A 12,461-nucleotide genomic window follows, 5' to 3' on the forward strand; every position below is an offset into this window, starting at 1 on the left:
CCTCTGCATACCCCACCGCGTCTACAAGGGGGTACGTGGAGGGGAGGCCCGGGAGGGAAGGATCCTGGCCAGGCTTTTCCCAGGAGACTGGGGAGCCCTTCCAGAGATCTGGGGAATGAGGGGCCCACCCAGCATGCCTGGACCCAAAGCCACACCCAAGTAGTACCCACCCCCCCCGAGAAATCTCAAAACGGAGGTGAGAAAGGCCGGGGCCAGCACCGTGGGGCCTTGCCCGGAAGTGGGCCGCACTGGGCCTTCTTTCCACGAGTGACCACAGCGTGAGAGCACCCCCCACCCCACGGAGCTGGCACAACCAGCTCCTCCTGGGCACAAGGTGGCCCAACGAGGTCGAGACTCCTCATCAGACAACAGAGAACCTGCCTGGGAAGGGTTTTAAATGAGGGTGTCCCTGGTGGGTCCCCTGAAGGTTGGGTGGGGCACAGGTGGGAGATGCAGGAAAGCAGAAAACTAGAGCCCGACTGGCAGCCACTGAAGGAGGCCAGGTGACAGGGGCCAAGGAAGTGGGGAGGAGGAGGCAGGGAAACCGAGTCAGGCTATATCCCAGAGGACAGAGAGTGACAGCCGAAAGCAGAGGGCGGGGTGGGGCAGTGGAGGGTATGCACACATGTGTACACACACACACACACACACGCCCAAAGGTGCAGAGCAGGCCCAGACCACCTCCCAGGGAGCCCACCCACTCTCTTGCCCAAACCCATCTCTCCCGAGTATCCACCAAAGCCAGGCCCATGCCCACCCAACCACTAAGGACCCGCCTGACTGGGACCAGCCCCTCTGGGCCACATGTCCCCCGCGGCAGTGAGGCTCTGACCTTTGACCTGGCCATCCTAAAGCCCTCCTGGCCCTGGGCTCAATGGTTCCACGAGCCCTGCAGCCACCCCAGGGGTCTCCATAGTCAGCCAGCGCTGGCACAGGGGAGACCGGAGGCCGCAGGGCTGGGGGAGAGGACAGGAGCTACAGGAGGCAGTGACTCCACCGCCAGAGCCCCAACCCCCCATGCACGATGCCCCCACACCCACCCAGCCTCCCCTTACCATGGGCCTGACATTAAGTGGGGATAGGGACCCCGGGACCCTCCCCAGGCCCCACACCCTCCCTGACCGCCTTCCCCGGACTCTGGCACCAGTGTCCCCCATGACACCCACTGCCTGCCCTGATCCAAAAGCGTCTCTAATTGCAGGAAAATGAATGGAGCAAAATACATCCAAACACAAACAATGGTGATCCCTGGGTGTGGGTCATGGGGTTTTCCTTCTCTCCCTGATCCCTTTGCAAATTTCCTTCTGCAAACATATATGACTTCTAGTCTGGAAAAATGCTACTAAAAAATATAGAAATGCATGTGCCACCTCCCTGCTCTAAGATCTCCAGAGACCCCCTTGAGCAGCAGATGAGGGTCCACTGAGGCCACACGGCCCGATGTCCAGGGCCCCCATCAGTCCTCCTCTTGAGAGCCCCCCACCCTCCACACAACCCATGGCACCCCCACCTGTCCTCCTCATTGGCCAAAGCACTCTATGGCTTCCCAGGTCTTCTTGCCTTTTATTTCAAGAATCTCAGTCACTCCTAGAAGTTCTAATTGGTTCAACAGTTTACTGCCCATGCATATCTCTTTGGGGTAGGGGGCTGTTTCTGCTCTTATTTCGCTGATCATGCTCATGGTGCTTTACTCCCTTGTGAGTATAGAAATTCTCAACTGTGACCTGCTCATTTTCCATGGAGTAACATTCTAGCAAACCCCCACACTCCTTAAGACGCAGCCCCAATGTTCCTTTTTCTGTGGCACCGTCCCCGCCTTCCTCCCCCTAGTTTCTTCCCAAGCGGGTATCACCGCTTGAACCTGTCTCCCGCACCTCTCCCGCCACCCTTCAGTGGAACACACCTCCTGCTCTGTCACCGCTGTCTGCTCACAGCGGTTCCTTCCAGAGCTCTATTCCAGGGCAGGGACGGCACCCGACACCTCTCAGTGTGCATGCCCCCTCCCAGCACAGGGCCTGGGCCTTAGCGCACGGTGGCCTCGATAAACATGGAGGGAGGGAGAGGAAGAACGGCTGAATTAATGAACATGGCCAGGCGGCCTGCCCATGTGGAAGCTCTCCTTCAGTCCCCTCCCCGTGAGGACACATGTGGTGCATCCTGGAGCCCTGCCACCCACATTAAAGACATGAATCCACCCACAAACTCAGGAAGGACCGAAGGAACAGTAGGTGGGGGAGGACGCTGAGATGTGACCATCAACCAGGACAGAGGGCCCCACCTGAGGGCCAGGAGAGTTCTGGGCTGGGTTCTAGCCATGTGGCTGCTTTCTACCTCAGCATCCCGTTGTCTGGGGTGCAGAGGATCTTCTGGCTCTCAGTCTTGGGGATCCCAGGGCTCCGCCAGCCCCAGCCAGCATGCAGCCAGGGTTTGGAAACCTCCAGAAGGCCATGTCCCACCAACACACCTGGAGCTCAGGTGTCCCCACCCACCCCTGCAGACAAGGATACCCACGAGGCGTGGGGTTTGGCATTGGAGAAGGGAACGCTGGTATGTGGTGGCTCCTGGCCCAAGAGATGTGTCTGCTTCCATTTTGTGTTTTACATTCCTTAAAGCGTTTTCTGGACCCTGTTTCAAAATCTAAAACTAGGGAGGGAATTAGAGATATACCCTGAGAATTCAACTCATCTACCTGGAAGGAAGAGGTCTTCACAAAGTGGTACATTCTTACTCTGCCCCCAGCCCCCCAGTTTCAGTCTCTCCCAATGTCTACAACCCCTGGTGTTTGAACACTGTCAAGCCCCCATCCTGCTCAGCAGCTCGCCCACAGCTCCCGGAGGATGGCCTGTCGCTGTTCTCTGTCCTCATAGCTCTCAGACGCCAGGCCCGACCCAGAGGAGGGGTTCAAATGACACGTGGGGACTGACTGAGGGCAGGGCCCAGTCAGAGTGACCCCGAGACCCCCACCCCTGCCCCTCCTGTGCCCCTGACACACACACCCTTATGTGCACCCAGAACAGGGTCTCAGACTGAGTGACAATCCGGTACCCAGATCTCCTGCCATGGCAAGGGCAAAAAGGTTTTATTAATGAAAAATAAAGACCAATCCTCGATGGGTTCAGGGGAATGAGGAGGCTGTGAGACCTGAGGGATATCACCTGGGAGGGCTGGCAGAGCAGCACTCTGACCTCAGCACCTGAACCCGCCCTCCACCCCTGGTGCTCCAGACCCCAGACCCAGGCCCCAGATCCAGGCCCGAGGAGTGTGGCCCTGGGCCCCAGCCGAGGACGGAAGGCACAGGTGTGGCCACGTGAGGCCAGGCAACCGAGGCCCTCGGACACAGGACGAGGTGAGCCAGAGGGGGACAGAGGGGCCCCGGCCCTGCCCCGCCTTCTCCCCAGCACTGCCTCCTCCACCTCCACCCACACCGTGGCCACCACAGGAATGTCACTGTTCATCAGCCACTCCACCACCCGGCCAGCCGGCACCATGCCCTCCTCTGGGCCACGCCCTGTGCTAACAACCGAGGGCTGGGTCTCTAATCAGCCACTGCCCAGGCTGTCCCCGGTACAATAAATACAGCTTCCCCTACCCAGCACAACCTCCAGAACACTCCTCACCAACAGCCTGCCTGACGCACCAGGAAGCCCACCCAGATCCTGCAGGGAGGGAGAAGGGCTTCTCCGGGCCAAAGCCAAGGCAGACGAGCCCACGGCCCCAGGACAGCAGAAGTCCTCTGAGGCACCCCCACAGCCCCACCACCACCATCACCCACCATTACCCAACCACTACCCACCATCACCATCACCCCATCACCCCATCACAACATCACCACCATCACCCCATTATCACCCCATCATCACCCATCATCCCATCATCACCCCATCACCCCACCATCACCCACCATCACCATCACCACCATCACCCCATCACTCCGTCACCCATCACCCCATTATCACCCCATCATCACCCATCACCCCATCATCACCCCATCACCCCACCATCACCCACCATCACCATCACCACCATCACCCCATCACTCCATCACCCACCATCACCCCATTATCATCCCATCATCACCATCACCCTATCACCCCATCACCCTGTGACCCATCATCACCCTATCATCACCCATCATCATCCCTTCATCACCCCTTCATCACCTCACCATCACCCATCATCACCAAGCATCACCCCATCACCTACTGAAACCCACCATAACCCACCATCACCCCCCTCATCCCATCATCACCCTGTCATCACCCCTTCATCACCCCATCACCCACCATCACCCTCATCACCCCATCATCACCCCATACCCTCTCATCACCCACCATCACCCACCATCATCCCATCACCACCCCATCTCACTCCATCACCACTCCATCGTCACCCTGTCATCACGCCATCATCACCCCATAATCACCCACCTTCCCTCATCATCACCCCACCCTTGAACATGACCACCGGCCTCCTCCTGAGGCCATCTGGCCCCACCCAGAGTGACACCTGAGCCACGGCCACAGCCTTTAGGGAAGTGACCACAGTCCTTGCACAATGCCAAGCAAAGACAGGGGTCCTTGGGGCTGAAGATGGGGTTCTGCTCAACAGCACAAGTAGTGCCTTTGGATACAGCTGCTTCTCCCAGCCACTGCCAGAAATGACAACCGGGCACTCTTCTGCAGTGAGGCCAGATCCCAGGGGATCTAGGGGTCCTGTCCTTGCCGACGGGGACTAAGAGGCCCGCCCTTTGTCCAGGTGGAGGCTGTGGATGCCTGCCCAGGATGTTCTCGGGGCTCCATCGGCTTTGCCTTGCCCAGGGGGGCACACACCCCAGTGCCCACCCAGCTAGGGTCAGGCACGGGCACAGATCCCAGCTGGCATCTTGAGAATCCTGCCCAACCTATGGGAGTCCCGTACTCCAGGGACCCCATCTGACCCCAGATGGGAGGATCTCTCTGGGCAGCCTCCAGGGTGGAACACTGCCCTCATCCCCAAGACACTGAAGTGCAATGCACAGGGCCACCATCTACCATCCTTGTCCAGCTCTCCTGCTGCTGAGGTGGCTGCTGCTGCACCGGCGTCACACACACATCCTTGCTGTCTGAGTGTGGCCTCAGGGCCACAGCCCTGGGGGTGGGCTGCACCCATTCCTCAGCACCTGTCCAGGCTCCCCACCACACACTGAGCCCCCAGGCACCAGGCCCACCCTGACCTCAGTCAGCCTCCCAGGAGGACAGACCCCCAGGGGGAAAGGCACCCCTGCGAGGACAGCCCATGTGAGAAGGGCCCTGCCCAGGCCTCCAGGGTGCCACAAAGGCCCTGAAGGATCCCAGGGCCACCCTTCCCCTCGCAGGCCACCATCCACCCAGCAGGGCATCTCCAGGCAAGACCAGCAGCTTCCCAGGGCCCCTCGGGATGTCAAACGAGCATGTGTCTCCAACTGCAGATTTGAAACCCGGGTCATAACATCAACACAGGAAGTCACCACCAGCAACACTAACGCTGGAAAGGAAAGGAAAAGATAGGATAAGGCAGAGCAGAGCAACAAAGAACAGAATAAAATAGAAAAACCAGCACAGTAGAAGGGCAAGCGCTGTTCCATAAGCTTCCGGTTCAGCTGTGTGTGGACACATGGGGCTGCAGCATAAGAGGCATTTCCTACAGCGGGCACTAGGTGCTCAGCCCTCCACTCGGACAGGGTAAGCCAGGAGGGCGAAGGCAAGAGCCAAGCGGGAAGTCAACACTTCTTCTGAAGCCCCCTTGGTACTTTAGAAATGTCTGCTAAACACATGGGTGGGTGGGTGGATGGACAGATAGACACACAGGCGCATTAGTGAGTGAGTGAATGGAGTAAGGGAACGAGCGAACAAGACTGACCCAGACAAAGGTAGGGATGATGATGACAAAGAGAAGGGGATTAGAATAGAAAGAGGAGGTGGAGGAAGGGGAGAAGCGGGGAGAAGGAGGGGGAGGAGGGGGAGGAGGGGGAGGGAAAAGACGGGAAGGAGGGGAGGAGAGGGCAGGGGGAGGAGGGGGAGGAGGAGGGAGAGGGGGGAGGAGGGAGAGGGAGAGGAAGGGGAGGGGGAAGAGGGGGAGGGAGGAGGAGGGAGGGGGAGGAGGAGGAGGGGAGGGTTTGGGGGCCAGCGCTGGCGGCCGAGGCGCGGGCAGGGAGAAGGACCCGGGCCTGCAGCGGGCAGCGGGGCGGGCACTCACCTGTCCGGGGCTCCGGGCCGAGGCCCTCGGGGCGCAGGGCCTGGCAGGAGAAGGTCTCGGCCACCACCTGCTCCACGGGCGTGAGGGTCGGGGCCGGGGGCCCGGGGTCAGTGCCGGGGCCAGGGGCAGCGGCGCGGAGGCCGCCCAGCTTGCGGCGCACCACGGCACGCAGGTCGCGCCACTTGTGCTTGAGGTCGCCGACGTCGCGGCGGCAGTAGCCCAGCGCGTTCACGGCCTGCAGGATGCGGCCCCACATGCGGTACTTGCGGGCGGGCGCGGCCCTCAGCAGCCCCGAGCCGAACAGCAGCTGGTGGTGCTGGCTCACCTCGGCCACCAGCACCGCCGTCTCCTGCGGGCAGAAGTTGGGCTTCCTCTTCTTGGCGCGGGCGGCGCCGGCCACGCGGCCACGGGGCCCAGCCACCGGGTCCTTCCTCGGGCCGGCGGCGGGCGGCACGGGGGGCTCCAGAGGCCGGCGGCCTTCGGGGGTGACAGCTGGCCCTGGAAAGGCACCACAAGGCGGGGGGTTAAGGGGCCCTGGTGGAGACAGCTGCTCCGTCGGCTCGCTGGGCGCCTCCTCTCGGGCTTTGGCTTCAGAGGACCGTGGCCCTCACCCAGTCTCACCCCTCCATGCTGGGTGCCCGGCGGCCAGGTTCACGTCCCGGCTCTGCCCTGCCCTGCCGGGTGCCCTGCGGCCAGCACTCAGCCTCCTGGGCGCCTGTGTCCCCGCCCCAAAGCAGGGCTTCACTGACCCTGCCCACTGCCCCAGCAGCCACAGGACACCGGGGCCGGGACACGTGGGGCAGCCAGCCCTGGGCCCCTCTTCACCCACCTCCTGGTCTCAGGCCAGGACCCCAGGGAGAGGGTCCTCTGGGGCCAGGGCACGTGCCCAGCCCAGGGTCGGCCCCATGGGCTCACTGGGAAGATGCCCTGCCCCTCCAGGAGGTCCCGAGCCCTGGCCACCTGGCCTTCGTGTCACGCTGCATGGCCTGGAGAGCCCGGGGCCTGCTGGCTGCGGCTTCCCCTTCCGGGAAGTGAGCAGAGGAGGGGCTGGGGGCTGCCCATCCGTGCCCCACTCCGTGCCCCCCTCCACTCACAGGGGGCTCTCTGGGCTGGGCCAGCACAGTGCCAAGGTCAGGTGTTTCTCTAGGCTGCTACTCAAACGGGTGCCTGTCGCCAATCAGACCACGACTTCCAGAAGGCAGAGCCAGGTCTCCCCAGAGTGGGGGCACCCCCCACTCTGAAGCATCACAGGGGTGAAGCTGGGCTCCCCACCTGAGGGGGTTACCGGGAGACGGGGCTGCATGCCCATCAGCTGGGCCCTCCAGTGCACCCCTCCACAGCACACTGAAAGGCCCCCACCTCCAGGGAGAAGCATCCAGAGCAAGCAGCCATCCTGGCCTCCCGCCTCTGGATCCCCAGCTCCCGGGAGGCACCGAAGAGCCCATCTGTGGTCCTGTCTCGCCCAACCCCTCCTGAGTCATGCACCAGCAGCCAGCACCCCTCCCACCAGCCCCTCCACCAGAAGCCTGGGGCACAGGAGCCAGTGGAGTTGGTCAAGACCCCTGGCATGAGCTGGCCCCTCCCGTGGAGCCCAGGGGCCTCAGGCAGGATGAGCTGTCACAAGCCACCCTCCTGTCACCACCCAGCAACCACACCATCCACATCCGCTCCGCAAGGAGAAAGGCTGGGGGGAACCCCCCACTCCAGCCTCCTCCTTCCTCTCCTCGGTGCTTCTGGGCACCCCAGCCTGAGCCCCTGGGCTTTGTGCCAGCTCCTGCTCACGGGCCTCTCCCCCGTGAGGGTTCAGCAGGTGGGGTGGCCATCCCGGGACTCCCCCGACCCAGCACCCAAGGGAAGTACCTCGCCTCCTGGCCTGCAGGCCTCTGGGCATGCCTGCCGGCCCCACGTCGCCTTCCCGGTCCTCCCCTGCACGGCGGTCCTGCAGGCTGCTCTCGGGCGCTGGGCAGGGGAAATGGCGGATTCCGTACTCGCTCCAACACTTAGCGCACTCTACGGACAGCAAGGACAGCACGATTACTCCCAGCCAGCCCTGGCACGAGCTGCTCAGGGCACGGTGGACAGCAGCAGCCTGGGGCCCTCCAGTCACTCCATGCCCACCTCCTCCAGGAAGCCACCCTTGACTGCCATGGCTCTGCCAGCAGAGTCAGAATTTTAGATGTTCAGAAACTTATCTGAACTGCAGTTCTTCCAAAAGGGAATTTCAAACTAAGATGAAACCCCCCAGGACAGGCCCCCCCACATGGCCACGGACAAGGCGGGTCCTTTGACTGCCGTTACCCTCTGCCACAAATGAAAACGTGTCAAAACTCTTTTATGGGAATTTGAAATCGTTGCAACATCCAAGCACGACACCATTTTATTGTTCTATGACATACTGGAAGTGAAGGGACCCCATGCCCCTCACCACGCACGGCTGGGGATCCCCTGGCTCCAGGTGCTGGCTCGGCCTCTCTCCTTCTCTCCTGAGCTTCCAGCAGGACCAGGAGTGGGCTCAGGCCCCAGGGAGAACACGTCTTAACTGTTGCTTTAGCAACGACAGTTTATTCAGAAAACGTGCCTTGAGCCCGCTTTACTGAAATCCATCCCGAGATGCGCCTTATGGAAACGCTGAAGGTCCCTGGAGCCCAGAGACACCCCTCAATGCACGTGGGAACCTCAGAGTCCAGACACAAGGCCGGGCCCCCCTTCTCCAGGGGACCCTGCTCTCTCCGGGGTCTCTCTCAAGTGCAGTAGCAAGCAGTTTCAAAGACGGCTTCAGGGGTGATGGTGACACAGCTGATGGGACCACTGGGCACACCCATGGCCTCTGCCAAGTCCCTGGGCTGGCACAGCCTGTCCCTGGCCACGTCCCACTGCCGAGCTCGCCTGAGGCAGCAGCTCTTTGAAAAAGCCCTTTACGTCGATGCTCCCGGCCGCCGTGATGCCCCGTCCAGCTCACTCTGTGTCCCCCGTGGGGGCACGTCAGCCCAGCGCGATTCGCAGGGAAGGACAGCCAAGAGCTCCCAGCCTGGACACCAGCCCACCTCGCCCCTGGGCTGGGAGAGGCCCAAAAAGCCACCCCAACCACCCTCCTGCCTCCAGGCAGGACGCCCCAAAACACTGGCAGCCAGCAGCCTCGTGGGCTCCGCAGACGTGGAGAAAGCAGCCCCTCCAGGACCCAGCATCTCCCCCTGGAACCCAGCCACAGCCCCCCAGTTCCGGGCTGGGGGAGGGGAGACGGGAGGGAGAGGGCCAGAGCAGAGAGGGTGCCGAGAATGCCACCCGCTGCAGGGACAGACCCCCACCGGTTCCCCAGGCCCTCGCTCGCCAACGGCTGATGGGGGCACCCAGGCTGCAGCGATGTGGGAGCTCACTCCAGAGACCAAGCAGAAGGCTCACAAAACAACCATGCATTTCTTCCTTCCTTCCTTCATTCATTCACGGAACCCTGCCTGGGCACTTGGTCTATGCCAGCAAGCCCAGGGCAGAGGGGGGTCCGGGCAGCAACTGATGGGTCCTGGGAGCAGAGGGGAGGCCCCACCCCCACCCCGCCCCCCGGGGCAGCTGAGAGCCCGCAGGCCCAGCTGGTGCCCGACGCCCTCGCTGCGGGGCTGCCACGTCGGCCAAGCTCCTGGCACCCAGGCCCCCACCCACCTCCCTTTCGTCCAACTCACCACCCAGGCACCTGGGGGAGGGCAGCCAGGTCCGCCCACCTTGAACCTGGGGGAAAGGGGCAGGCCTGCGACATTTACCATTTGCTTCTGATCAGTAGAAATTACAGAAAAATGTTAAAATACAGACTGTTTATAAAGAGAGAAATGAAGATGATTTGCAACCACGGCAACCAGAAGTAAGTCCTGCTGCCCGGGCTGGCCGTGGTCTTACAGTCGCACTGGCGCACGCCTGGTTTTGCTTAGTTCCTCGACCACATTCATGATCATGTCACGAACGTGGACGGAGGTCACCCCGGGGCCTTCCACGACGCGATTTCAATGACTGCAAAGGACTCTGCCGCGTACCGTCATCTACTCAGTCACTTCCCTAGAGCACGACGCGGGCAGCTCCCCAGTTCCTGCTCCCACAAGCCCGGCTGCAGCGAGCACCCTGCCCTGATCCCCGATCACCTCCGAACCCCAAGTCCAATGGGAAGCCTGGGCCAAGAGGGGGGTGTCCGCGTCCTGAGACGCACGGCCCCTTTCCCTCCGGATGCTCCCGGACACGGTGGGGCCTCACACCACTCGCCAGCACTGCCCCTCCTGGGGCTTCCCAGGGCCCTCGAGGTGAGCGACGGCCTCCGGCTGCTCTTTCCCCCCACACCCCTGGTGGCGGGGAGCCAACTAGTTTCCCCAGACCTGGCAGCCATCTGTACCCTCCTCGCCCGCTGTCGGGGAGAGCTGGGGACCCTTTCTATTGACTCGAGTGATTCCTATGTCAGCTATCTGCCAGGGGCTCTGGGCTGCATTTGTCCAAGAGCCCATGATGGAGACGGACCCTGGGGCCTGCAGGACTCCTCCAGGGTGACCACGAGTGCCAAGCCACCTGCCAACGGCCAGGCCCCGCGGCAGCCACCGGGCAGGTGACAGCTGCCTCGACTCACCATGGGCAGGACAGACCCCAGCGTCCTGCCGGGAAGGCCTCTCCACTCTCACCCACCTTCAAGGCTCAGTCTGAGCCCTGCCGCCCCCAGAAGCCCCCTAGAAGCCCCTCCAGAAGCCCCTCCAGGGCAGAGAGGCTGCTTTGTTCTCTGCAAAGCTCTGGCTCCTGAACAGAAAAGTCTTGGGGTCTAGTGGCTTCCTACAGTTTTACCCTATTTCCCCAACGCACGCTAAGCCCCTTGAGGGTTTTGGCCGTCACTGTAACTCCTACAGATGGAAACACTGAACCAGGCTCCCAAAATAAGCCCCCTGCCTCAACACTTCTCAACAAACCAGGATAATACAGTCTGTTTTCTAACCAAAATGCAATTAATTTAGAAATAATTCCTAAAAGACAACTAGAAAAAAATACAGATATTTGGAAATTATGAAATACATGCCTAAATAACTTGTGGGTCAAAGAAGAAATTATAATGGAAATTAGAAAACATTAAGAACTGAGCAATAACAAAAATACTTTAAATTTAAAATGTGTGATGTTCAACTAAAGCAGTGATTATTTCAAACTATCATTGTAAACGCTTTCAGGATAACAGAATAAAAACCAAATGTTATTGAGGTAAGCATCCAACTTGGGAGCTAGAAAAATAAAACAGCATCAACTCCAAGAAAGGAGGAAGAAAATAGTAAAAATATGGAATTAAATCTAAAAACCAACAGGTAAGAGAAAGGCTCAACCAAGGCAAAGGCCCGTTCTCTGTAAAGAGTTACAAAACGGCCACGTCTATCAATAATGATTTAAAAAGAAAAAAAATAGAGAAGGCACAGAAAAATCACATTAGGAGTAAATAAAAAAGAGGACACGATGCAGACATGTCAACACGGATAATAACAAAACCACCTCCACCACCCCGTAGCCGCAGCGAAGGCTGACGCGTCCTGGCCCCAGTGGAGGGTGTGCATTTGCGACACCCTCACGCCCCAGCGACACAGGCTCCGGCCAGGCCCACATCAGACGGCCAGGGCCGCTCGAGGCACCGCGGGCAGCCACTCCGGGGCCCACCTGCCACCCTCCGCACAGCACTGCCCGGCGCCACGCTTGGCCAGGAGAGGCCACGGGCTCCGAGCAGCACCTGACACATAGAGCTTGAACTGGGGGTCAGAAATCTTTCCACAAAACAAAACTATTAGGCCTGGACAGTTTTACAGCAAAATCTCAGAAACATTCAAGGAACACACATGTCCATTTTTCCATAAACTCATAAAGAATATAATCACCACTACAGGTTCCAGCCAGCTCAGGGAGGCAGGGAAAAGAAAGAAAACGTGAAAGGATTAGAAGAGAAAAAACTCATTCACAAATGATACTGCCTAAATACAGAAAACTCGAAAGAATCTACAAGGTATTCCAATTAATCAAAAGAATCCAGCAAAATGACTAGATACATAATCACTAGGCAAAAATCAATTACACTCTACAGGAAAAAAATTTTTTTTCAACAAATAAAGTTTGAAATAGAGGGAAAAAAAGGCCAGCGGAGGGGAACTGAGATGAAAAGACGCTCCTACGGCAGCGTCCGACCTCAGTACGTGGGTCTTATTCGGACCTTGATTCAGACAATCAACTGTAAGAGAACCATGTAATTTACAACA

At 59.7% G+C, this 12,461-nt stretch overlaps 1 protein-coding gene across 3 annotated transcripts in view; it reads right to left on the bottom strand.

Moving 5' to 3' along the window:
- Positions 1–12,461, bottom strand: part of TSNARE1 (t-SNARE domain containing 1) — a 143,795-nt gene that overhangs the window by 73,466 nt on the left and 57,868 nt on the right. For all 3 annotated transcript variants that reach the window (XM_037803642.1, XM_037803640.1, XM_037803641.1), the window contains exons 3-4: positions 8,074–8,223; positions 6,214–6,711 (exon numbers count right to left, since the gene is read on the bottom strand). In XM_037803642.1, the coding sequence (XP_037659570.1) occupies positions 6,214–6,711; positions 8,074–8,223 (648 nt within the window). The remainder of the gene's footprint in view (positions 1–6,213; positions 6,712–8,073; positions 8,224–12,461) is intronic.

Source organism: Choloepus didactylus, chromosome 14 (genome assembly GCF_015220235.1).
Source record: "Choloepus didactylus isolate mChoDid1 chromosome 14, mChoDid1.pri, whole genome shotgun sequence".
In the NCBI taxonomy this organism is placed as follows: domain Eukaryota; kingdom Metazoa; phylum Chordata; class Mammalia; order Pilosa; family Megalonychidae; genus Choloepus; species Choloepus didactylus.